Here is a 25,886-nt window from a genome sequence, read left to right as displayed (position 1 = left end):
CATAAAAATTGGCTTAGATCGCTTGGCTTTGCCTCTTTGGGACTCTTGGTCTTTCTTGCAATATCTCATCTCATGTCTCATCTCGGTCGGGTGACGGGATGCGGATCACTTATATCGTCAGATTGCTATTTGTCCCGTGACAACTTTGGCGCATGTGATCGATGGCGCCAACTACGGAGTACCGGTATACTAAGCTATGTCGCGTGTGGTATTGTATGTACGTACAATACATACACGGGGTCTTCTAGCACTTGTCCTGTATAGATGCGTCGAATTTCCGAAATAGTACGTTCGAGCCTGTCGGCAAGAGCTCTTTCTGGAAAAAGGACCAGGAAGCAACTGGGTACCTAGGTAATCTTAACATTACAAGCATTGATGAGCGTTATGTAATAAAGCAAGCTTTCATCGGATATCTAAACCCACCTAGCAAGAATACCGAGATTGATTATTTCCGAGCTACAAGTACGGATACAATACGTGTACTGTACTTGTAGCACTTAGGGAAACAGTCGGGCTGATGTTAAACCTCCAGTACGAAGTAAGGTTGAGGCCAAAGCTTGTAGCAAGCGTTTGATATTCTCAGTTCAGCTCTTAGGTAAACTGTGTAAGTTATCTGTAAAGTAGGTACTTGTACAATAACGGTACCTTACACCAGCTGTGGCCGACTAACGTACACACAGTACACACATCCAGAGCACACCGGTCGCAGTTGCGCGCCATACAGTTCCCTGGGGGGGGCGCAGGGGTCCATTAGTAAGGTAGTGGAAGACCGCAAGTGGATGCCACCATTCAGCCTGCGAGGCTGGTTGCTGTCGTATGTATAAACAGGACCTCACGGGTCGTGGTTGGGTTGATATTGTCTGTGCGCACCGTTGAGAAAATGGAGGCCTAGAGAGGCCCAATTGCCGCTGCTACTTTAATGACGTTACATCATCCAAACTGCCGGATCTGCCTGCGGGGCTTCAAGCATTCCACACTAGTACTGACCGGCGGACCAAGAAACCGCAATCTTGCGCCTCGGGTTGGTGTTGACAGTTCTATTATGCATACCATAGCGCCTCGCCACACTCCTGGAAAATGATCTTGGGTATTAGTTTCTAGGCACAGGATAATCTTAGGTACAAAATGATCACACGATCAATTTGGGACAATAACCACTTATAGGTAAGTTGTTACTTAAGCAAGAGGAATGCCTTGAACTAAAGTCATTCCCTAGCTTAAGGGACCAACTGTAAGTGAGGTTATTCCTTGATCTAGGTAACTATCTTGAATTGAAGTGCTTCGTTGGGGGATAGGAACCACTTGAGTTTGAATTGGTCCCTTGGCTAGAAAATGATCCTAGAGCCATTTTGGAGCTGGGAATCCATTTTCTAGCCTAGACCTAGGTAGGTACATACTACCAAAAAGAGAACCAGTCTTAGGTACAATAAGGTACCAACCTCCAAGTACTCCTTGGAAGTTGGTAACTTTGCAAAGAATATTGCAAAGGTCTTGAATCGAACAGAAGACTTCACGAGTTTGTCACTTGACAATTGACCACTTGGCCATTCGCTACATTCTTAATTGAAGAGGGTGCTCAATCCTCCAGGTTATCAAGTGCAGGGCAGAGTATTGAGCAGGTACAGTCCACATTATACAGTAGGAGGCCAGGATCCACTCCTTACTTGGAAAAGATCTAGCAGTCGAAAATGGTCCAAATAGTCGAAAATGCATTCAATCCATAAGGCCATACAAGAGGATCCTAATAGTAAGCAATGCTCTTACTACTATACAGGAATCCTGGGACCAAGGGAATCCCCTTGGCTTAGGAAGAGTTCAATTACAAGGTGATAACAGTGATCATTTTCCATCTACAGGACGGTCCCCTTAACGGAGGATCCACTTGCACACTCAAATGGTCATTCAAGATCATTTTGGCTAAGTAGGGAGGGGCGCTATGGTAGTTTATAACTTTTGGCGACTTTGGGGTTGCCAAAGACAGGGAGGCAGGCCAAAACACGGCTGCTCTGCCGAGTACGCTGGGAAAGTGAAGCATGGAGATGGCGCATTTAATGACTGAAGAAGACAGTCGATTCGTCAGAGGGGATGACGGACCGGGATAGGTAATGCTAGATGGCAGAAATATACGGAGTAGATAGAAGCTGCAATGAGAAATCGAACAAGTCAATTACAGGCCAACGGTTGCAGGACGGTTCAGACAATACGATACCGGTTTGAGATATGGTACGCTATCGAATCGCTTTTCAAAGCGAAAACCCAGAAGAGCCAGACAATAAGACAACTCAACAAAACTTATTCCTCCCCATCTAGGCCACTCCCATGTAGGAGGCGATTAAGGGTTCGTACGGAGTCGGACAGGCACCGAGGGGTTGTGGCCCCACTCATAGGGCAATCCCGTCTCCACTTCAAGTGGGTCCGGTCGGGGTAAGATGCAGCGACGAACGTCAACGAAGTTAACGAACAGGCACCGCCCGGGGCCGCCCAACCGCCCACTAATTATCCGCTTCCGGGGTTTCTGCCATCAGAAATCCAATCTCGCGACCATTACAGAGGCAAAGACCGCCCTAGAAATGGAGATCGAGTCGCCTCGCTCACCCAAACGGCGGCGCATTCTCGCTTCCATCAACCCTCCAGACAGCGACGTCGAAGACGACGACGACGACGCAGCCAAAAGAAGGCGCAAGCGCCATCGCAAACCGTCAGCCTCCGTTTCTGCCTTTGGCAGCGATGACGACCGGGAGCCCTACGCCAACGATCACGACATGCCGGCTAAGCGCCCAAATGAGAAACAAGAAGACCGCGATGGCACGGCACCAAGACCAACCAAGTTCCGCTTCAAATCAAAACACTCTCATCGGTCCTCCTCCAGACGCCAGCGCGAAGAAGGCGACGACGATCTAGACGACCGCCCCCGCCGTCACCGCCATCATCACCGCCATCGATCCTCAGACAGAGATGGGGCAGACAGCGAAAAGCCCCGCCGCCACCACCACCGCCGCCGACACCACCGTCCGCGCTCGCCCTCCCAGTCAAGAGCCCAGACAAGAAAGGCCAACCCGTTTGAGCAAGAACAAGCTCTCGATCCAGAAACAGCCTTTCGCGAATCCCTCTTTGACGCCCTCGCAGACGACGAAGGCGCCGCTTACTGGGAGGCCGTCTACGGCCAGCCCATCCACATCTACGCTCCCCCGACTTCCCAAAGAGGAGGGAGCAACAGCAATAATGGCGGCGGCGGCGGCGGCGAGTTGGAGCGCATGAGCGACGAAGAGTACGCGGCGTACGTGCGGCAAAAGATGTGGGAGCGGACACACGCAGGCTTGCTGGAGGCGCGGGCGCGGCGGGAGCGGGAGCGCGAGGAGGAAGCGCGGCGCGCCGAGGAGGCACAGCGCATCGCCCGCGAGATGGAGAGGAGTCTGGCGCGCGGGGAGGAAAGGCGCCGCAGGAAGGCCTGGCGCGAGCAGTGGGACCGGTACACGACCCGCTGGGCGGAATGGGACGCCGAGGGTGGAGGTGGTGGAGTGGAAGGGATTCCTTGGCCCGGGGAGGATCGTTGCTCTGCAGAGGGGGTCAGGGCCTTCTTTGTCAACGGTTTGGGATTGCAGGAGGTTGGAGAGAAAGAGTTCCTCGCGCGCTTGAAGGAGGAGAGGGTCAGGTGGCACCCGGACAAGATCCAGCAGCGGCTTGGGGGCAAGGTGGATGAGGAGGTCATGCGGAAGGTGACGGGCATTTTTCAGGCCGTGGATGCGTTGTGGAATGATACCCGGAGGAACGCTAGTTAGGCGCAAAGGGCGCTAGCAAGTTGATACAGACTTGCCTTTGCTTTGGATAATACCAAGTGCATCATGCCTTCCTTCCTTCAGCATGGACTGCCAAATCCAGCGGTGCGATTAGGAAGAAGCAGGCATGTACCTGCTGTTAGTTTAGCCCAATTTTGTCACGTTAAAATTGTCCTCTCGACTACCCATCTTAACAATTTGGCCGCTCAGTACCTATCGTGCCAAAGAGGATGCTTCCACCTCTCGTCAGCAGGCATGAAATCGGGGCAGGTACCAGCAGGTCTCCATAGACCGGCAGAACTTGAAGCAAGCACTTCTCGTTTAGCAGCTGCAACTGGCGTCGGCGACTCAACCCCTCCTCCGATTACCGCGCTTCTCTTAGGTTTGATCTCGATTCATTAGAGGTACAACTCCGTTGTCTGCTGCCCCCATATTCAAGTTCCAATCCAATCCATCGGTTGTCTCACCTCTGCCGGGGAAATTAGACGGCGGAAACAGGTGACTGACTGAACAACCGTTCTCGCACATATACTGTAAGAGAATACGGGCCAGTTTCTGTCATAGTCAGCCGGGAAAGTGGGAAAGAGAAGCAGAGGCATGGTGCCTAACTGTGGCGCACTTGGAGGGGAGGGGGGAAAGCACATGGGTTCAACTTCATCAATATCTGGCCAGGGGAAGGAAATATCATTATCCACCTCTCACGCTACGAATTCAAGGGTACATCCAGGTTGGACACGAGTGTATAGCTAATTAAAAGCTCCAGGACGAGCACGATCACAGAAATCATGGACCGGCATCTAATAGCAGCAGCAATCAGGTTCTCGGCCTATCAATGACATACACTTACAATCTCTCCCGTCTTGATGTGGCATCAAGACGCCTCCTTCCTGTCATTTTCAGCAAGCAAGCAGAAAAAGAAAAGAGCCTCTCAGAATCCACAAGGCAACAGAAACCTCTTCTTATTACGCCCGCCTCTAATCCACACAAACCCCCTTCACTACACTACACGCAATACACATCACAACCCCCCTCAACCCCTGCCAAATCGCGACCCATCCTATCCTTCCATCCACAGACCACACAGTAAATAAACCCCTCACAAATAACCAGCAACCACCACTCCCCCAGCAAGCATGACCGCGCCGACACCGACCCCGTTAGCAACCCTCTTCATGGCACCGCTGGTACCACCACCCCCGCCAGCACCACCACCACCGCCGCCGCCTCCAGTGGTGGTAGCAGCGGCGCCCGTCTCGGTCTCGGACGCCGACGCGGCGCTGGTCTGGGCGGTGTTGTCCGACGAGGTGGCGGTGGCCGAGCTGATGGCGCTCGAGACGCTGCTCGTGATGGAGGCGAGGTTTGACGAGGCGGCCGAGCTGAGGGACGAGATGAGCGAGGACAGGGACGAGGCTGTGTCCGTGCTGGTGGCCGTGTCGGTGTCGGTGTCGGCGGTGGTGGTGGAGGTTGTTTGTTGGGCCTTTTATTCATTGTTTGGTGTCAGTTGGAGCAGCTTTGGATAGGGATGGATTGGGGGGAATGGACTTGGGTATAGGATCGTGAAGGCAGGATTGAGACGGGAGGGACATACCGTAGCCAGAGCGGCCAGGGCGGCGATGATGGGAATGTAACGCATCCTGAATCCCAAGGGTTGTTCTGAGTGGTTCGGGAAATAGAGGGTGTGATGGGCGTGCTTTGAGATGAGGAGACAGGAACTTCACAGGCGGAAAGGAGAAGAAGGTCTAGATGGATAGTTTTGGTGATGGTTCGGTTTATGTGGAAGAACACCCACCATCGGTCTGGAGGCAGACTACTTATACACGTGCTAAATCGTAAGACCTGATGCATCTGGATCGACACAGCCGCGGGACGGTCAGGCATTTGATGCTGCGATTCCTGCCATAGGGTTTGGCCGGCGGCCGCAACACATCCGCCACGGAGGGGCTGCGAGCAGCCGAGCACCACCGAGCGATCGAAGTGGGCACTGCTCCCCCTGCTTTGGAGTATTATCGCGGATGCAACGGCTCTGAGCGGATCCGGAATCTGGCCGGAGTCCCTAAAATAGTTTATGCGATGGACATGGCGAATGATGAACTGAGCGTCGTAGTCTTGCCCCCTCCTAGAATATTGGCATCATCGTGCGGAACCGTCGCTATCACGGTTCGTCACCATTTAAGGCGGGCCACAGCCCTATAATTTCAAGCGCAGATGGCAAGCAGGCCTGAAATCAAAACACCGGTTCAACGGTTAGGGAGCGCGGTGTGCCCTTTGTGAAGCGGCTTGAACCTTCATCGACAATCTCGTCGTGATGCGAGATTTCTGGCCCCAACACCTGTTAGGGAAAGAGAACATAATACATAGCATGGAATGCTCGAATGTACATACTAGCCCAGAGCTACCGTTTGGAACTGCTGCGAATCCGGACGAGAACTTCCCCTGCACTATCTGCAGGTATGCTGCAGCCACGCGAACCACGCCACTGGGTGGGCAAGCATCCCAACTTTATTTCGACTGTCTGCGGTCGCGGTTGACCAGGCTGGTTCGTCAGCCAATGGGGCTGGGGCGCCGTTCCCCTTGCGTGATGTCACCATTATTACGGTCAACGTTTGTGCGGTCCCGCATTGTCGCACGCCGTCTCAATCAGAAACCGATCGGCGGAGAGCTACTGTGAGAAGTCAACCGGCGGCTGACGTTGCGCTGTGGCTGGTTGTTTGCAGTTCCTGCAAGGCCTTCAGACCTCTCGATAAGGGGAAATGCGGGTCTTGAGTTCGTCAACTATCTCAGCCGCGTATTCCGGGCCGCTCGTGACGAAGTCGTATCTCTTAGACTCGGTCGACTTGTACACAACGACCTGAACCGAGACGGTTAGTAAGCGACCTGGCTCAGAAGGCTTTGGCTGACTTGTTGGCAACGTACGCTGAAGTTGGCCGGATGTTTCCTCGAGACCTTGCACCCTACCACGTTGCTAAAATGGACCGTGGTCAGTTTACCGTCCAACTCGGCCAGCTTTCCGCCTGAGGCAGGCATGATATGAATGTAGTCCCCGTCAATGGCAAAAATCTTCTCCGAAGTCATGCGCATTGCCTGCTTTCGCCAGACCGTGTACTTCTTGTAATTGGGCCCGACACCCAGTTCATCTTGCTTCAAGACTTCCTTGGCAAGTGGGTGAGTTCCTAGGAGCTTGGATTTCTTCGTCTTGGTCCAGCTTGCATTATCGCCGAAGAGATGCGGCCTCGGCGAAGAGCTACTGGGTGATCCGGTCATGATGAGGGGACCATCCGTAGCAAAGCGGCGCCGGTAGAGGTCTAGGTCAGTGATGTTACCGAGTGAAGCAACCGTACGGTCGAGCAACACGACGGTTCCCGAGTTGGGAAGCTTCAAGACATGGTTGGCCTTGTCGAGTTGCCGCTTCCGACAAGCGATATCCAAAACGTCGGCCAACCAAGTGTCGGTGCGAACATCAAGCGTGAGCATTTGACCCGGAGCAGCATCCGAGGAATGAATGTAGATTCGCAACAGCCTCTTCTCCCCGCGAGCGGCGCTAGGGGTGTTTGCCGGCTGATTGGACTGGGGCATGTCCGCAAACATTGTCGTGTTCGCACGATATGCCGTGTTGAGGAGCGGGTTCTCTCGGGGCTGGTCGGGAACGTGCAGGGCGGCCTCGGGCCGCGGCGTGTTCCGCGGTGTCAAGTCCTTGTCATCCTCGCTGCCGCCTACTTCTTGTTCGAACTGCGGGGTTGTGCGCTGATTCTCTTCGAATTCCTCTTGTGATGCCGGTGCCAGGGCAAAGATGTCGTAGACCTTGGAGTTGGAGCGAGAGCGGCCGGCCTTGTTGTTCGCCGTCGTGAACGATATGAGCTGCTTTTTGCGTTCAAGAGGCGGAAAATCCTCATCCACTTCGCCGTCTTCCTCGACCATGCGTAAAACCCACCAGTTCACGTTCAGCTTGTCCTCGGGCAACGGTGGCTCCAGTTTCTCCTCGTTGTAGCGCCATAGACTGAGGCCAATCAAATCAGCGACTGTCACTGCTCTGTCTCCGCCTTGGCCTTGATGTACCGTCCGTCGAATCAGGACCTCGAACGGTTTCGAGGGCTGCTTGGAAAAGGGGGCATAGATTCGGAGCATGATGGGATTCGGGTCGCCCTGTCCCGAAAGTGAAGCGAAACCGTCAAATGGGAGGGTTGGCTTCGTCTTCTTGGCGTTGAGGGCGGCCGAGAGCAAGCTTTTGGGCTGCACCATGCTCAGCGGCCGAATGGTGCTCATGGGCCGTGGAGGCGGCAGCTCTCCAACCGGGACTTGTAACGGCGCAGGCATGGCCGATTTGCGTATTGTGGATCTCCGGGTAAGCTCCCTTGGCACGGCGCCAACTACCTGATCTCTCAGGGACCCGTTCAGAGGATTTTTTACGGCGTCCAGGATTGATGCCGAGTCTATGCTCTCAATAAAAGCTGATGACACGTCGGAAGCGTCAGAATCGTCTTCCTCCTCCTCGAGAAGCTCACTCCCACGGCGTTTTGCCTCGCCAGTAGGTTCCGTGTTTAGCTTGACCGACAGCTTGGTGGCGCGTCCGGCAGCTGCATGGGCAGCGTCCCGCTGCTTGTGGAAGGCTGAGGTGTCAAACTCGTTCTCGGATGAGACCTCGCTGCTGGTCACGGTGTCGCGACGCGCCCTCTCCTTTACCGTCTCCAGTGCAGAGTGCGACCCTCGCCTTGGCGCGGGACGGGGCGAAGATAGGGTGGTCGTCTGGCGGAGATTGGACGACTGCAGGGGAGAAGAACCAGAGCGATGCCTCACAGGCATTTTGGCAAACTTGATTTGCTGTGCAGCGCGCTGGTCTGGCTCGTCGTCGCTCTCATCGCTCAGATCACTGCTGTCGTCTTCCTCCATCTGTTCGCGCCGGCGTCGGCGCTTCGTCGCCATGCTAGGGCCCGTAGCTTCGGGGGCGTCGCCTGAGAACAGGCCTCCTTCTTCGCCCTCATCTTCGAGGGTGCGGCCGGCGAGGCGGGGCGCCTGAAAGTACTCTGAAGCAACAGCGGTAGGAATCGGGGGTGAGTGAGTCCTCTTGATGAGAGCGGGATCTGGGCGCCATCCCGCAGACTTAAAGGGCGCCGAATTGAGGAAGCTCTCGTTCAAGGTGAAGAGGCGTTCCCCTACCCCGTCGGCAATGTCATTGAGGTAGCTGGTCCGCAACTGGTACAGTACCAGACTGAACAAGGTCAGCATCACCAACAGTTCAGCGGCGTACTTGAAAGAAGGAAGCCATACTCTTCGACTTGAATTACCGACATTTCTGTGCTGGGAGGGCATGAATAGAGTCTTGTCGAGTGCCTTCACGATCGGGTGGCTGATCGTAAGATGGTTTGTTTGTATCAAGATCGCTGCGTTTGATAACAGGAAACGAAGAGCTCTGAAAGTCTGAGGGTTGCTGCGCCGTCAGGAGGGAGAGGCCGTTGTTGCGACCTCTTGTAATGCCTGAGGGTTTAGTTATGAATCGGACACAGAAAGTGGAAGCATTATTTGTAAACAGAACTCAAACCAGGGAGCATCTGTGATCAGGGGGACTGTGTCTGTTGACCAGAGCTCAGGTTCCCAAGATGGTTTGATGGCGGGGTGAATGAAGTGGGACGAAACACTTGGGTATGTCAGTGGCGAGCCACGATGTACTGTACTGTACGGAGTAGGCCACTGTAATACCGGAGTGATAGTGTCAACCGGTAAATTACGGTACTGTTCTTGTAACGTTACTGGGATTTGTTAAGTGGTCAGTGGGTCTTATCGATAATTCACATCAAGCTCCGCTTGCAGCTTTGATCTCCTGGGGCGAAACGTCACGTCAGCCAACCCAACTCTCCCAACTCCCAAGTCCCGAGTGCAGCATCTGGACATCAAAGGCGCGAGACCCGCCTCGTCGCAACCATGGGCCTAGTTGACTACTCAGACTCGGAATCCGATTCCGAAGATGTGCAGCATAAAATCGCATTGCCCACGACGACATCGGCTTCGGCGGCGGCAACCAAAAAGCCATTCCAAAAGCTGCTCGACCGCTCATCGGGTTCTGGCAAGATTGTCGTAAACCTTCCAGCAGCGAGCGCAAACTCCGACGCCGCCGCAGATGATGATGGACAGCCGCCCGCGAAGCGAGTCAAGACCACAGGCGGAAGCAGATTCAGCAGCCTTGGCTCGTTTCTGCCACCGCCAAAGAAGACGGGGGGCGCAGCAGCAGCTGCTGCAGGTGGAAAGAAATTGGGTACTGCGCATGCACCCGGGATTCACCTGAGGACAGCCGCGGAACCAGCATTTGTCAGAAGCGGCAACGGAACTACTGAGGACGGCCATGGTGACGATGAGACCTCGGCTTCGACTATGGGAATCAAGGGGCCGTCAATACCCGAAGGGCAGAAGCCGGAAGAGGAGGTGAAGCTGGTGGGAAAACCGCTCATGTTCAAGCCGCTGTCGGTGGCGAGGAAGAAGGCACCAGCGAAGAGCAAGAAAAAAGACAGCCCAACTACCACAGGCAACACAGCCGGCGGTATGACCGCAGGCCAAACCGGCTCAATCACAACGGCCACGACAACGACGGCAGCAGCGGAGACTGCTCCCAATATAGACCCGCCCAAGAAAAAGGTCCCCCTATTCTCCATGGGCGATGCAGACGGCGACTCCTCGCCTTCCACCACAACCGCCCCACCCACCACAGGAAGCTACGAACCGCTCTTCACCGGCGCAAACGAACCATCAGCTGCTGCCGCGGCTGACTTTGAAGAACAGGAAGAAAACGACGTAACGTCGGCTTATCCGACCCAAGCCCTATCGCTACCCCAGCCGGTCTCCGCAGCTCAACAACATCAACATCAAGACTCGCTAGCCTCCCTAGCGGACTCGCTCGACCTCAGCCCGGCCGCGCGGCGCGAGCTGTTTGGTCGAAAGGGGGCGAACAACAACAACACCAGTCTATCCGGCGCGCTGCCGCCGAACGCCAAAGTGGTCACGTTTGACATGGAGCAGGAGTACGCGCGCAACGAGGCGCTGCGCGCGTCGGGCGCGCAGCAGGCGTACAACCCGGTGCGGTCCATCGCGCCGGGTAAGCACAGCCTGCGGCAGGTGGTCAACATGGCGCAGAGCAACCAGAGCGCGCTCGAGGACAGTTTCGCGCGCGCCAAGGGGACCAAGCGGGACGCTGCGGGCCGGTATGGCTGGAAGTAGAGCACTGTCGCTATTCCAATGTGATATACCGCGGTCCAGGCTGATGGGATTGAATCCAGGTGAGGGTAAATGGTATCATATGATGCATATTCATTATTCGTCTTTCCTTCCTGGAAAGGAAGGGGTGGACCGCAAAACTATGTACAAGCGCCGAAAACCATCTCGGCATGCCATGCATGTCCAGTCTGGTATATCACATCAACACGAGCAACCCACCATCAGCACGTCTCGACTCTAGCAACCCTCCCAATCAACCCCTCCCCCATCAGAAACCCCCACTCGCCTCTTGTGACGGGCGAAATGTCGTCGTACCCATTCGGCGTCATCGGCCCGACCCGTTCGACTCTTTCGTCCGCCTCGGTCTCCGCCTCTTCATGGCCCTGCTGCTGCCCACAACCGTGCAGCAGCATCCCGTCAATTGACGTGCCCCCGTTGCTTCCTCCTTTGCCGCCGCTGATTCTGGTTCTGCTCCAGTGTGAAGGCTTGCCCTGGCTTTGGTTGTGGATTTCGGCAGGGGTAGGATTGGCGGAGGGGAAGGGAAAGGAAACCGACAAAGGGACGATGTGGGGGTCAGGGCCTGTCTTGATCGCGCTGGTTGGGCGGGCTGTGAGGTCCTCCTCTTCCTCCTCCGCAGTGCCTTGAGCCTGGGTGTTGGGGTCTTGTTGCTTTGCGGTCTGGGCGCGGTCAAAGGTCGTTTGGAGTTTCAGGGCGAGGGCCCGGCCCGGGGGTGCGGGTTGTAATTTGGGGCTCGTGCTTGCTACGCGGAGCGTGACATGGATTTCATTGTCGACAGGGCGCTGCTGTCGGGGGGCATAAGGAGGTGACTTAGGCGGAGGTGGCGGTGGTGTCGGCGATGGGGAAGGGGGCATGATTTCAACTAGAGCAGGATGGGAGCGTAGCGGGTCGATCTGACCGACGTGTACCCGACGATACCACGTTTCGACTGCGTCGAGGTCGGAATGATCGTCTAGGTTGGGTTCGCAGGCGGAGAGGAGGATTTCCTTGTCGAGGTCCCTTGATTCGTGGTCGGGAGCGGGTGTCTCCAACCGGGGTGGTGTTTCTGGTCGCCGGTATGGTGGTTTTTGTTGGCAATGTCCGTTCCGGCGGTCTGGAATCGCCATTTCCATCCTCGCCGTTGGTTCTCCATCGCCCTGGCTGCGCTCAGCAAGTGGCCAGGCCGCAATGGGACCAATATCATCCTCCACGCCACTGTCCCGCTCGACGCCTCCGTATGCCCGTTCATACATATGGCAGACATCGGCCAGAGCCGCGTCGCTAACAGGGCTGAGCCAGCGGTATGCGGCCAGCAGAGCGCTCTTGCGCAAGGGACGTCGCCCGTTGGCAAGAAACACGCGACGCAGCTCGTCAACGGCATCCTCGAGGCGACTCAGCGTTTGCGTGGTCGCGTAAGCTTGGAGGGCGGTGCGCAACGTGTACAAGCGGTCGAGTGAGAGGACTGTGAGGTGCTCTGATGAGAAGAGGGCCTCATTTTGCGTGGTTGAGTTCCAGACCAAATCCACGGGCAAGCCGAGGGTGGAGGGAGATACGGGTTGGGGGAGCCAAATGGGGCTATTCTCACGGGTCAGCATTCCTTCGTCGAGGATGCGGGGGGTGGAGATGCTCACTCTAATTTGAATTTCTTTGCCGCCTTATCCAGCGTCTGCGAGAGCGTCTTCTCTTCACGAGGACCTAGGGGATGGGCATAAACAAGCTTGATGCCGAACTGGCCAGCACCTGACACTGTCCCCCTGCCCATTTCAGATGCTCCCGATAGCGAGCACACGGTGGTAAACGGGGTGGCAGGTGTTACGGGCACACTGCCGTATATCGCTGGGCTGCCTGGCCACCGGCGATGACTGAACGTTGAGTCGGTGGTGGCGACGGACGAGACAGTTGAGGTCGTCGATGCCTCGCTGAAAGCGGGCGATAAGGTCCCATTGCGGAAGTGATCCAGGTGTACGTGGAGGATTCTCTCTCGAATCTGGTCTTCCCCGGAATTTGTTGGCCGGAGAAGTTGTTTCAGGGCGTCTATCCGGGATGAGACGGACGCAGGCGGTGATGCAGGGCCCTGTGCTGGAGCAGACCAGGGCGCGGTGGGCAGCTGGTAGTCCCGACGGACAACCAACAGTGTGATATGCGCCGCTTTCCTCCCCAAACGCTTGGATGCGTACTCGAGAGCATCGCTGACGTTAGTTGGAAGCTGATGACCGTCGGCAACGGAGTGGCCGGCCTCGAGCGGCGAGGAGATGCGGCGCCTGAGGCACGGAGAGGAAGCCATGCTGTTACGGCTCCGTCTGATGATGTCGTCCACGGAAACAGATCGAGAGGGCAGGTTGGGGTAATTAATCCCATCAACTCAATGTTCCACTTCGAAGCAAGGGATGCGGCGGAGGAGGGGGGGCAAAGTCTGCTTGGCCGCGTTGTTGCCGAAGATGATGGAAACTTAAACTCGGGTCCCTCGAGAGAGAACAAGTATCATACATGCCCGAAATAAGAGATGTTGTGCATCTGAGTATAAGCCGTCTTGTTTCATGTCCAGATTTGGAACGGCGGGAATCTCAAACAATAATCCCAGATGACATAGGCAATGGGCAATGAAAGGGGTACGCTACGCAGGCCGTGATGGCAGGCTAGAGGGAGTTATGTTAAAAAAAGAGTGGGCGGCTACAAGCCGTGATGACTTGATAGCGAGGAATGGAGGAGGGCAACTCTGAAAATGATGTGATAAAAGGCAGCGACCAAAAACGTGAAACGAGACACCATCGACCGAAGAGAGTTGTTTCATGACGTAGCACCAAGCCGTTGCAGTAAGCCATTGCCCGCGAAGACGGGCCATCTCCAATGGCTAATATATCTACATGTATATGCACGATCTATTGCAGTGTAAGGTAGTTTATTCGCCGGTCTGCGTGCGGTGTGCTGCAGATGCACGACGTGCATGCGAATTGGGGTCGCTCAAGGTTGGCCCTGGGTCCCTAGGCGAAGACCATGCAGCTACTATAGTTCCGGTCGTGATGAGGGTTGATGAAGGTGGGGAGCCAGCCCCAATTGTGACCGCGAGAGCAAGGCTCATCCATTATACTGTAGGTCATCTGGTGTAGCTGTGTAACTAGCCAACCCTCTGCTGACCTTCCATTTCAGTGGGATCTTGATCTGATTTTCTGAGCAAACTTGTCATGAAGCTCTGGATACCGGTATAGTTAACAAACAATCTCATTTAAGAAGAGGAACCAACTTACACCCGATCTCAACTCAACAAACATCGAATCTTGCCCTCACGAATTCAGCCTGCCACCCCACTCCCAACCACCATCACACAGAAACAAGAGAATAAGAAACAAAACAAAAAGCGGATAACGTTATCACGAATCCCTGAAGTAACGCAAGCCCCCATCAGTGTCCCACTGGTTCTGGCTGTGATCAAGGACGGGGGATGCAAACAAGTACAAGACAGCAGCCAATGCCAAAAGATGCGAGATGCCCGATGCACAATGCGAGATGCAGGACCCAGGGATCACGGCGGCTACCGCCAGCTTGCCCTTGTCACAGCAGTGATCCCTTACCGTTCAAGTGTGTACTGTACGGATTCTGAACGTAGTGTACGGAGTACTAAATTGTAATTACAATGTAATTACGCTACCTACCCCGCAGGGCCAGTGAGGTGGGCCCGCCTGGATCGGGGTGGGATCCCGAAAATAGCGCCAAAGCCAAGATCTACGGGCTATGGACGGCTTTTCTTTGAGGGCCCGTCAATCCAGCCAATGCCGTGGCCCGGCGTCTAAACTGTCGCTGCCAAGAAGGCCCAACGACACGGCAATGATGGCATCCGGGCTCGTGGCAGCAAGAAACATCTATTTTTACCTTGCCACTCTTGTCGATAGATACTCTTTGATCTGAGCTTCATAACCCAATAAGAGCCCAAAATTCCAGTTGTGATTGGTTGATCGGGTTGAGCCTCAAGAGTGGCACGATATTCACCAAACTCCGCAGCGCAACTGCTCATCACAGGGTAACCTGGTGAGGCACCCAGGTAGAGATTAGGGGTTGGGCTGGATTTGCAAGTACCTAATGGTCTTGCCAGTCTGCCGTGTAATGTGGGCGTTGAGGCTCATAGTCTCAGAACGGGTCCCTGGGGCGAATCAATAAAACCAAGCCAAACAGAAACAAGACCCCAAGTGCCAGGCTGCTGGACGAGGCTATCTCCATCATCGCCAGCAACCGATTGTCTATTGGATTTCTCTCTGATGCAGTTGATCAATCTAAGCCGCACCTTGACCGAGCCCAATCAGACCAGAACCCCGTTCGTCTATCCCTCCTGGAAGCTTTCTCTCCTCCCAACCCAAGTAAAGCAGACGTCGTCTTCCGCAGCAGCGAGAAGGACGTAAAATGACCAATGCCCCGTGTCCCATGTTCCCATGTCCCGTAATCCGGTACCCGATGTCGATTTGTGACCTTTCCCCAGGACGCCGTCGCTCCCAAGGACTAATGCAGACTTCGTTTGTGCTATTATTGGTTTCAATGCACCTAGAAACAACCAACCACCCCATGGCCGGACCCCTTTTTCCGGCTGCACTCGTCGTCTCGTGGCCTCGTCATATCGTACACCGTGCTCAGATGCGGGTATGTTTGCGGAATAAGAAAGAAATTGGCAGACCTGTGAGGGGAGCCAGCAGGGGAGCCCGTAATGACGAGCCCTCAACACTTCACTGCAAGTCTCCTGCCTGCAGTTCACCAGTCGCAATGTCTCCAAAAGCGTCCAGCTGACCAGAGCACCCCGACGAGTTCTCCCACTCTGCAAAGATGTGGTCTGATATCAGCCAGCTGTGTTGCTGGACCTGATGCTCTCGGAGTCGCTGTAGTACATACCGGAGCCGTCTTCCTCCAGTTCATCGACGACCATGAGTCTGGTCAACGCCTCAAAAATTCCTGTTCCAGACTGTTAGTCCATCTCCGACCCACAAATCAACCATGTACCGAAAAAATAGAGAGCCTAAAAGGGAGAGCAGAAGGATGCTTACCTTGAATGTGCAAGGCAAATTCCTGCGCTTCCTCATCATCCGTGAAGTACTTGCTGCACTGTTTAATCACCCGCTGCAGCCCGCTGACAAGGCGCTCTGTAACGTCAACGTTCCTAGCGACGTAATTATCGCGCAAAAACAAGATACACCTAGTCCCCAGTGCTTTAGCCGTGCTGTTCATTTTCTCTGCCAATTCTGCCGCTTCGTCCGCATTTTCGGCGTCGGGTAACCGGTATGAACGGTATTGGAAGATCTTCTCCTGGAGGAATGTCTCCACCTCTTCGCTGACCGACGTGTCAAAGTATCCCAACAAACTGGGTGCCCATTCGGGCACAAATTCGAGAGATCTCATGACGACCTGGTGCGCTGTCTCCCCCGATCTCTCCCGAGGCCCATCAAAGGTCTCGCGTAGAAAATCCAGGAACGCCTTGCCTTCTGCACTTTGCAATGACAGGCATTGCTGCGACACATGCCCGATCAACTCATTGATGACCTGCGCTCGGCTTGCCACGCGGCAGAAGACGTCCCCAGCGACACGCAGGTAGGGTGTGACGTTGTATTGGGTCACCTGGCCGCTGATCCCGTGTTGGAGTGTGCGGTATACTGCTTCTTCCATCTGTTGGCTCTGTTTTATCAGATTGCCGATGATCGAGTAGGTCGCCTGAGGATTCTGGCTGATGCAAATGAGCCTGTCAAAGAAAAGATTGACGGGAACCGTGCGGCAGTACATATGCAGAATTTCGGCTTCACTTCTGGTAATCTCGAACGGCTGGTCCAAATCCGGGTTAAGCCTGACACGATCCCTAGCGTGGATCACCCCTTTGACGGTCCCAGCCTCAGTGTAGGACAACCGGATGTTTCCAAGCAGGTAATCCAAGAGCGCAAGTATCGTTTCGTAAGCAGGCGGACGGGCTGCCGGCCTCCTCGAGACCATAGCAAGCATCTTCACAAACTGCTGAGGTAGCAACGACTCCGAGTTTGCGTCAGCCCACACGATGTAGAGCAGATTTCTGAGGAAGTGCGGCTGTGCCAGGAAGGCTGCAAGCTCGTGACGGCCCAATTTGACAAACGACAGCATAAGATCGAATACCTCGGGCCATGACCGCAGGTTGATCTGGAAATGCTGCCAAAAGTGTTCGAATAGGCGTATCACGCCCGCGATAACACACGTCCTGGGGTCGAATTCGTCCTCGTCGTCATCTCCTTCCTGTACCGGCAGCCCATACTGCACAGGTACTTGCGATTTAATGACTTGGAGGAGTCTGATCAATAAGCCAGCTGTCCCTTGGCGGACATCCGCATCCGTGTTCCTCTGGACCAACATCCTGAATGTTTCGGGATATTGGGCGAAGTAGCTAAACACGGCAAGGCTGCAGCGGACGCATCCCTGACACATAGTTCGTAACCGACTGAGCAGATTGTAAAAGTCTGGAACGTCCTTTGTCCTCGATGCGACCTGGTCAAGATGGCCCAACGCCATGCTAAGCGCCTGCGTCTCCATGATGTGGTCCCGAGAGCATCCGTTAGAGTTGAAATTTTTCAGTTGAAGAAGGGCCAAACAGACGAACTGGATCTGGGAGGGGTCGAATAGGCAATGCCTCCGAAGGATCCAGGTATTCTCCATCTCAATGTGTTCTTGCATTGCCTCGGGAATCTCCACCCGAATAGGAGTGGAGCATCCGGATTCCCTCACTAGCGCTTGGTTTTGGGCCAGGGAGGACGACCGCTGGTAGAATAGCATGTAGGCACTGTACTGCTTCTCATACACCTGGTTGTTTGGCTGGAAGTGGGGCTGATAGTCAGGGCCTCCAAAGCACGAGCTTGCCATCAGTGCAGGGTCCCATGAGCTGACGATATCATCATTGAATTCGACCCATGTGGGTGCATCGTCCGCTGTTGGCCGCTCTCGGACGTACGAATAGTAGTGCCCCGAGTCGGCCGTTCCAGAATGAACAAGGATGCCGACCAGCTCAAAGATGTCTTCCGACTGGTCCTGAGCGGGATTGCTCAAGTGATCAATGGTGTAAGGACGCATATCGATCTTGGTTGGGAAGGCAAAATACTCATTGATCTTACTCCGATGAAGGGTCCGCAAGCTAAAGTCGAAGCGCTTTAGGTGGAAGATCAGGTTGTCCGGTATGTCCTTGAGGCAAGCCCTGTTTGGCGCGGTCAGCTTCCAGCAATCGCTCAGTAGAGAGAGGAGCCTCCAACTTACCTCTTCACAGCATCGACATGTCTATCGCAGGTCGAGCACTTGTACTTGTTGTCTAGGCTTGTGTCAGTGACTAAGGCTGATCCTTAGAGGATGAAGATCACCCACCTCCTTCCATGATTTCGCCATCGACGTAGGCCTGCAAGCTTTCTTGCAACGAGCTCTTGCCTTTGATATCGCATTGAATGGCAGAGAAAGGCTCAAGCCTCTCGGAAACGTGCTCGCACTCTTGAGACCGAACTTGTTGGACTAGCTGGCCGCCGTAGAAGGAACGAAAACGATTCTTTTCGTCGTTTGTCAGGAATTGCCCTTCCCATCGGTCGAAAAGCAGATTGTAGAACTCGTCTACATCCATTTGGAGGGCGATATCAATTTGCGTGTCATCGTAGGTCTTGATACTGGCAACACAGTCCTCAGGGTTGATGAAACGGCGAAGGCTATTTTGCATAAATGCAAATAGCTTCTGAGTCTGAAAGAGCAAACCTTGGGTGTGATCGGGATCCTGAACGGCGGCGGTGAGCATGAACTGCCGGAATTCGACATTCATGAATAGTTGGGCAAAGAGTGAGTTGAAATAGCAAGTGTTTGAGAGGTTCCTCAGACCCGGGTAGCCGCAAGCCGCTCTGATCGCCTTTGCCCTTTCAAACTGCTGTGGGAGCTCGTAATCGTAGTAATCACCTTGAGATTTGGTCAGCATGGCTCACGTATCATCACAGGGAGCAAGCCGGATATCTCACCTTCGGAGTCTGGATACACCGGAACCAGCCTGTCCATGTCCTCAAGGAGCCACATGAACTGGGTGGGGTCATCATGAACCAAGGAGAAAAGAATTTCTAGGAGAAGAGAGCGCGTTTCGGGAAACACAACCGGCCGGCCGGGCTCAAGTTCTCTCACCTTCTCTTCTGGATGCGGGAAGAGGTGCTTCCAGAACAGTTTCCGTGCAATGCCGCTGTGGAAGTTAGGAGAACGCATCGCATATGACGAGGCGTAGGGGGTAGAGACGAACCTCGGCGGAAGGATCTCGCGGCGGAGTGTCTTACTACTCCCGCATATGAGAGTGTGCAAGAGCCGAGTAAGGCTGGCTGCCACGAAATCGATCTGATCAGGTTTGGTCGGATCCTACAAAGGTCGAAGTTTAGAGTCTGCAGAAAGATTACAAGATTCCAGAACTTACTTCAAAGGTTGTATAACCGAGCAGTAATCTGAACCAATCGTTGGAGAGGTCTTTGAGTTTGAGGATTCCAGACTGAGCATCTCGCAGGGTCTGGAACATCTCTAGGCACAAGCTAAGAATCTCTTCCGAGTTGACAGGGTTGGCGACCGCTTGCCCAACAAGGCGAGATATCTGTGGCCAAAAGAATTCTCTCAATTTCAAAGTCGCGGAGGCATCGTCAAGGCGGCTGATGAGATGTTGTTAGTGAAACAAGGTTCTGAATAATCAGAAATTGGCACGCCTTCCATACCTTTGACCTTCTTTGGCTGGACTGCATTTCTGACTGATAAGCACGGCAGTGCTCTCTCTGACAGCGACTCGTGGGTCGTGGAGCAGCAGGTCCTCGAGCAAGCGCGGGACCTTTGGATGGGCGCAAAATGTTGACAGGAAGACCTCACTCATGGAACAGGATTCAAAGATACTCTGAAGACAGAGGGGCACGTGTTTCGTAGCGCTGTCCGGCGTGTTGGTCGAAAGAGCTGCTGAGAGCATAGCCAAAAGGCGATCCAGCAGAGGCGCGTCGAGAAGCTTGGCCGCCGAGCCAGGGAGTTGTGGGTCTGTGGAAGCGGACGTGAGAAGACGCAGGTCATACAAACAATTTGGAAGGGTATCGGTCATACCTTTGAGGAGCGAAACCAACAGCTCTACCAGGGCAGAACCAAGTTCGATTCGCAATTCATGACCCGGGCATTGCACAGTGACCTGTGGGTCCGAGAGGGCCGGGACGATAAGGGACATGGCTCGGGCCAAGGAAGCAGCCCGGTGATCTGGCGGCCCATTCGTCTCACCATCCTGCCCTGCGAAGGAAGAGCCTATTGACCTAGGGCGTTCGGACTGCAGATACTCACGAAGCGCATGTACGGCGTAGAGAGATTTGAAGGGCTGTCCTAGGGAAAATATGTCCATGTACGAGAGCGAGGAATCATCAATGGATTCAAGGACGCCCTCATCGGCCGGCAGTTTGACCAGGAAGCGGTAAATCTGGAAATGGTGGAATCAGTCACATGTATCAGGTATCAACAGGTGAACGACTTGAATATTTACCTCACGAGCGAGTTTCTCTTCCATCGATAGGTACTCCCACAGCTCCTGGAAGCGGCTGAGGATCTCAATCTCAACAGGAGAGGCTCCGAGGCGGATTTTCGGGATAATTGGGGCTTGGGACTCTCTCTTAACAAGGATGATGCCGTTGTGGATTTTGAGATCCTCGAGGGACTTGCAGATGTCGTTTTCGTGTGGAACAAACGGCCGGCCTCGGTAGTATATTTGGTAATTCTCGAAGCCCGTGGCCTCCCGCAGACTGGCCAAAAGCGAAGCTGCGGTGTTGCGCTTGCCAATGTTCAGGGGCATGACCTTTGTTTGCCTGTCCCCGTCGAATGACTGGTATTTTAGTTCTGCTGACTCGCCTTCTATATCCTTGGGTGACTCCAGGATGAGCGATCTCATATCGGGCGCCGAGAACTCTGGCTTGGCTTGGTGGAGTCGGTGAAACTCGCTCAAAACCGCAAGGGATCGGATGAAGAGCAGCTCTTGCTCCCGCATCTGTTGTTCTGTGGGGACAATCACCATGGAATCATCATCACCGCTTGTAGAACCGTCGGCGAAAGCTTTAAGCCTGGTGGCTGCCGAAGAGAGCTGTTGAAGACAACGGCCGACAAAGGCCAGGTGTACTTTTCGTGCCCTATAATGCGGGAACGACAGGATAGACCGGCTCTCAATATAGATGTCGCTAACCAATGTCTGAATTGCCCGCTGCTCAATGGTGCCGCTGGGAGCAGTCAGGATCATTCGCCATAGCAGCTCAATGCCCGGGTGATTAGCACTGTCACAATCATCAAGTATGATACTCGCCGGATCGTTGACGAGCGGCAAAACCCATTCGCGCACGAAATCGAGAGTGCCCTGACAGAAGAATTCCGGGTCCAGGGTCGGAAGGTACTCGGCAAAGCAAGTTGATGTAAAGGAGTTGTCCCCTTGGCGGTTCCCCTTCATCGTCTGGTTCAGGAGCTGCCACGCAACATCCCTGTCCTCCTGACAAGCCGCCCTCGAGCCCACGAGGAGATCCCATAGCTTCTGTCCGAGAGATTTGGTGATGGATGATGCCTCTTGTGACATCAGCGATGAAAGAAGCTCCTTCCGCGGCGCGTTCTGCGGCCCACTGATGACGGCTGAGAACCCAGCAGCCTTTGCGATCGGGATCGCAGCTTCGAGCTCTTCGACCAGGAGCTTCGTCAAGTTATTTTCTGACGCCAGATCACGTAAATCCCGAGCGTGGTAAGAGCGTGTCGCCACTCTGAGCACCCAAAGGCTTCCTATCGCGGACGGCGATCGCCTGGCGATATCGTCAAGGCAGTCCTGGTAAATCTTCCAGCGGCCTTCCAGGCCAGGGCCGTGGCTCAGGATGCTCTCTAACTTCTGTATCGCGAACTGCTGGACGTCGGGATACGCGATAGGCGAACCCGAACCAAAGCAAGACGACTGGCGGATCAGGCGTATGCAAAGGTCGAATGGAGCGGAGTCGGTGAGAAAGCTCTCCGGAAACTTGGCGAGGAGTTGCTTGAAGATTTGGTCGCAGAACTCACGCATGGTCACGCTGAATAATTCAACTGGCACCGTGTTTAGTTTCTCGCAGAGATACATCAACGGTTCTTGCGTGGTGAAGAGGTTCGTGATGCGGCTGGTCATCCGGATCAAGGCGTCGGACACGCGGGGATCTTGAGTCGAGGTCACTGTCTGCCACAAGGTGTCTGTGTGCTCATTCGAGTAGGTATGCGACACAATCAGAAACCCAACAATGTTACTGCTCTCGAGCGTGATCTCCGGGTGGCATGTCGGACCAAGAATGTAGTTGACCAGACCTGCCGTAATAAGGAAGTGAGCAAGATATTTCAGGAGGGCGATAGTGGCTTCTTCAGCGAGGGATTCGCTGCATTTGCGGTAGAACGTGACGAGGTCCCCACACATAGTGCTCACAGCCATGACTCTGAGTTGCATCTGGCCAGACTTGATAAGCTTGGCGAAATTTGTGAATTTCCAGTGGTAAGCCATAGCCTCCGGTACGTGCTGCGCAGCAATAGGCGGGTGGGCCTGGCGGTGCGCCTCGATCGTGTCCGCAGGGACGACGCCATTAGTAGCCAGGCATGCCTGATATATCTCGGTCAGCGAGGTGAGAAGGTTCGCTGCGCTGTCAAGTGAGAGGTGGTTGAGGTTCTTGTCGATGATTTCCGAGACGGTTGCGGACATGGGCTTGAACAGCGCATAACTCCGCAAAATGGTCTGCCTGGCGGTCTCAGAAGCCTGCTGACTAGGGTTGCGAAGTCTGCGGAAGCTCTGCTGTACGACATTCGAAGCGAGGACGCATAGATTGCCAAGATGATCGGTGAGTCTTGGGCAGTGCGAAATAAGCTCACGCTCAATAAGAGCCAGCTGCTTCAGGCATGCGAGAGTGCCTCCCTGCACAGTTGAGTAGGTCTGGAAGATGTCCAGAATATCTGCCACCTCTGCGCTGTAGCTCCAGTCCTCATCTACGTTGTTAGGCTGTGACGAGTGCCAGTTCACCTCATCCTTGCGGGTGAGGAAACCGAGAGCATGAGCATAGGGAGCGGAAGCAAGGGGCGGGAGCTGGCCCTGGTCAGGTAGTCCCAGGTTTCGCAGTGCCCGGAGGTCGAGTTCGATGAAACAGGCAGTCAACCTGGCAAAGGACCTATAAAACGCAAAGATCTCCTGTCTCAGGCCCCTGAGTCGTGGGTATGGAGTCCTATAACCATTTCGTCAGACACACTGCAATTTTGAACCGCAAACAGGACAACTCACTTTCGGTTGACCATGAAGAGAACTAGCTCGGGAACATGCTGCCATATCTCCCGGTGGCTGTAGTAAGACTCGGCAGCTGTGCGAGGAGGAACGGATTTGAGGTAGAGCAGATAACTCTCAATCCATTCGGAGAATTGGTGGGACACCTGGTCGTCTAAGGCTTGTCAGCAAATGTGCCTCCCGAAGGAGTGCCATATGGCGGAAGTCGCAGCTTACGAGTAACAAGGTACTGCGATAACCGAATCATGGTATCCAGATATGTCTCAGCAACGTCGTGAAATGGGACAGCGAGCGAGGGGTCTCGGATCCGAGAACGTCCAGACCCATCCAATATGGTGAAGGGCACGTCAACCTCTCCCTCATCATCTGTTATGACCTCGACTGGGGGGCTACCGCTATCGGGCGTCGACGACCCTGACGTGTCCATTACCGCCTTTTTCAGCGACATGACGGCCTCGGATTCTTCCACACTGATCCTGACACCATCCGTTGGCGATACCGCAGGCGGGGTAGCACTCCTGACGGAGGGGGACGGAGGAGACGAGACGATCGCCTCGAGGGTACGTGACGGGGTCCGTACATTTATTGTGACGCGGCTGGATCGCGGTTCAGAGGCTGGTTCGGGCTCAATATGTTGCCGCTCGGGGGTAGTGGGAATGGTGGGTTCAGAGTCAATCTTCATGGCGGAATCGCTTGTCGATTCCGCGGCCGACTTGCCCGCGGCGGGCGAGCTCGGGGAAGAATCGAGCGTCTCGACGGACCGACTCCGGGAAGCGCTAGCCAGAGAAGTGCGACGCCGCTTTCTAGCCGATATGTCGTCGTCGAACGGATTAGGGCGGGTTGAACAAGGCTCAGAGGAGACAGCACGTTCTCTCGACGGTTCGACTGTCGAAGCTTGAGCCATCTGGCTTGCACAGGTAGGAAAGCTGGGAAGGCTGCTGCTGTAGCTCCGCAAACGGGCGAGCTCCGCTCGGGCAAGCTCGGCGACAGCTTCTCAATCCCGTAGTCGTTAGCATGTGTTGGCGTGTTTTTGTTTTTTTGTTTGGTTTCAATTTTTGGATGGGTGGTTTTCTGGCAGTAAAGAGGCAGCAGGTGGGGGGTTGAGAATTGCCAGGATGCTGTTTGGCTGTGCAAGTGCTGGGAAGACGCACAGCTAGAAGGGCCCAAGCTTTCGCGCTGGTGTTTGGAGCTGCAGCGGGGACAAGCCCACCACAGATAACAAGAATAACGCCAAGAATCAGGACGCAAAGAATAAAAGAGCCGTTGAGGTATCCAAGTATGGAAACCAAATTGGCCTTTGTTGGTGCTCTCTTCCTCTCGTTATTTCTTCTCTCTTTTACCTCTTTCCCTGCCGCCTTTGGTACTTGGGGGTACGTGGGGAGATTTGAGCTTCCAGGTTGGTTGGGTGATGTAAGTGGGAGACTTGCTGGGGCAGGCAGCCTGGTAGTTTGCAGCAGGCTACGAGCTCCGAAAAGGAAAAGCGTTGGACAGGCAGACAAGCGGGCTGCAACTTGGGAAGGCCGGGGTCCGGTCCGGCAAAGGTTCAAATGCGAAAGGCAAGAGGGCCGGCGGAAAGCAGTTACGTACCGTTCCGAGGAGCCAGAAGAACGGCGAATGGATTGGTACCGAAATGAATTTGTGACGCTCAGCAACTTTGGACGTTCCTGAGACTTGGAGCTCAATGTTCGATGATTGAGCCTGCGGGTCCTACCGTATAATGGTGTGGCCTTGTGTGGATAGGACGGCATAGGCAAAGTGACGAGGAGGATAAGCGGGAAAGAAGGCGAACTCATTGTTGACGAAGTGGTGTCGGGAAAGAAGGCGGGGTAGGGTGTGAACGCAAGAAGCTGGGTTACTTACACCAAAACGTTAACCAGCTCGAGCCAGCTCTTTCCTACTGCAGTTGTAATACTGGGTACCTTAAGGTGTAAGGGCCAACCACTCAAATGATCAGTTCGACGCAAGTTGAGAAGAGATGGCTGTTGACTTGCTCGGCCTTGGGCTGAAAACACATCATATGGGACCAGTATGAACGGTCTCATCCTCAATTCAGGCGGATGCTTTCCAAGTTCAACAAGGTAAGTTATTGTGGCACTAGCGCTCGTCACACAGCCACGCCCCAAGCTCAGCGGTGGAGTAAAAACTGGTTGGAGGTGTACGGAGGTACTCCGTAACCTAAGGTAAGATACATCATCTAGAGGTACATACATATGGAGGTATTGACATGCTTAAAGTTCTCTACAATAACTGAAACTTCCATACAAGAGTGCTTTCGATGGTCTTAGACGTCCCTCGGTTAGTTGCCAGCCATGGCTTGCGTCGCCAGTGCAATGACAGCCGAGACAGAGAAGAACAAAGGGCGCTTTGTTTCGCTTCGAGGTAATCGGGCTATGTATGAGGAAGAATGCCCTCTCTCGTCGCCGAGACACGTCCCTTACAGATTACCAGGCCAACAAGTCGCGTAAGTAGAGCTGTGGACGATTGGCGAATGTACAGATGTGTCCGACGAAGTTTTCGCTCCTCTGTCTCAACTTTGAATTAGGTGTGTATTCATAAGGTAGGTACCATAGCGCGCCACCCGGGTTTTGCAAAATGGTCACCGTCAGTATGATACAGCTGCAAAATCATTTTCGTACTAAGTCAATCATGTGGTG

General features: G+C 54.3%; 7 protein-coding genes across 7 annotated transcripts; 2 read left to right on the top strand and 5 right to left on the bottom strand.

The window, feature by feature from the left end:
* Nucleotides 1-1,747: 1,747 nt before the first annotated feature.
* N656DRAFT_776544 (uncharacterized protein) lies at nt 1,748-2,440 on the bottom strand. Its single transcript, XM_064814656.1, has one exon. The coding sequence runs from the start codon at nt 2,033-2,035 to the stop codon at nt 1,820-1,822; it is 216 nt and encodes a 71-aa protein (XP_064672992.1). The 5' UTR covers nt 2,036-2,440; the 3' UTR covers nt 1,748-1,819.
* Nucleotides 2,441-2,442: 2 nt separating this feature from the next.
* Nucleotides 2,443-4,050, top strand: N656DRAFT_748627 (uncharacterized protein). Its single transcript, XM_064812960.1, has one exon. It carries the CDS (start codon nt 2,571-2,573, stop codon nt 3,777-3,779), a length of 1,209 nt encoding a protein of 402 aa, XP_064672991.1. The 5' UTR covers nt 2,443-2,570; the 3' UTR covers nt 3,780-4,050.
* Nucleotides 4,051-4,872: 822 nt separating this feature from the next.
* On the bottom strand, nt 4,873-5,867 carry N656DRAFT_819910 (uncharacterized protein; the record flags this gene model as incomplete). Its single annotated transcript, XM_064818408.1, has 2 exons — nt 4,873-5,253; nt 5,365-5,867. Coding segments are annotated over 2 exons (810 nt in total), but the record flags the coding sequence as incomplete, so codon positions are not given.
* A 637-nt stretch (nt 5,868-6,504) lies between these two features.
* On the bottom strand, nt 6,505-9,061 carry N656DRAFT_766634 (SIN1-domain-containing protein; the record flags this gene model as incomplete). Its single annotated transcript, XM_064813494.1, has 3 exons — nt 6,505-6,624; nt 6,690-8,979; nt 9,039-9,061. The coding sequence occupies 3 exons, from the start codon at nt 9,059-9,061 to the stop codon at nt 6,505-6,507; spliced, it is 2,433 nt and encodes an 810-aa protein (XP_064672989.1).
* Nucleotides 9,062-9,578: 517 nt separating this feature from the next.
* Nucleotides 9,579-11,085, top strand: N656DRAFT_501949 (uncharacterized protein). Its single transcript, XM_064809861.1, has one exon. The coding sequence runs from the start codon at nt 9,690-9,692 to the stop codon at nt 10,974-10,976; it is 1,287 nt and encodes a 428-aa protein (XP_064672988.1). The 5' UTR covers nt 9,579-9,689; the 3' UTR covers nt 10,977-11,085.
* N656DRAFT_501948 (uncharacterized protein) lies at nt 11,086-13,544 on the bottom strand. Its single transcript, XM_064809860.1, has 2 exons — nt 12,602-13,544; nt 11,086-12,545 (listed from the first exon to the last, which is right to left on the bottom strand). The coding sequence occupies exons 1-2, from the start codon at nt 13,252-13,254 to the stop codon at nt 11,195-11,197; spliced, it is 2,004 nt and encodes a 667-aa protein (XP_064672987.1). The 5' UTR covers nt 13,255-13,544; the 3' UTR covers nt 11,086-11,194.
* A 2,245-nt stretch (nt 13,545-15,789) lies between these two features.
* On the bottom strand, nt 15,790-24,136 carry N656DRAFT_703983 (uncharacterized protein; the record flags this gene model as incomplete). The annotated part of the gene is made up of 12 exons (XM_064811138.1): nt 15,790-15,902; nt 15,995-18,150; nt 18,210-18,261; nt 18,315-18,884; nt 18,944-19,155; nt 19,213-19,325; nt 19,381-19,606; nt 19,670-19,976; nt 20,040-20,400; nt 20,464-23,176; nt 23,233-23,386; nt 23,449-24,136. 12 exons carry the CDS (start codon nt 24,134-24,136, stop codon nt 15,790-15,792), a joined length of 7,665 nt encoding a protein of 2,554 aa, XP_064672986.1.
* Nucleotides 24,137-25,886: the final 1,750 nt, after the last annotated feature.

This window comes from Canariomyces notabilis, assembly GCF_033297395.1.
Source record: "Canariomyces notabilis strain CBS 508.74 unplaced genomic scaffold N656scaffold_4, whole genome shotgun sequence".
In the NCBI taxonomy this organism is placed as follows: domain Eukaryota; kingdom Fungi; phylum Ascomycota; class Sordariomycetes; order Sordariales; family Chaetomiaceae; genus Canariomyces; species Canariomyces notabilis.
Note: the sequence above shows the minus strand (reverse complement) of the source record. Positions and strands in the feature narration are given on the sequence as shown.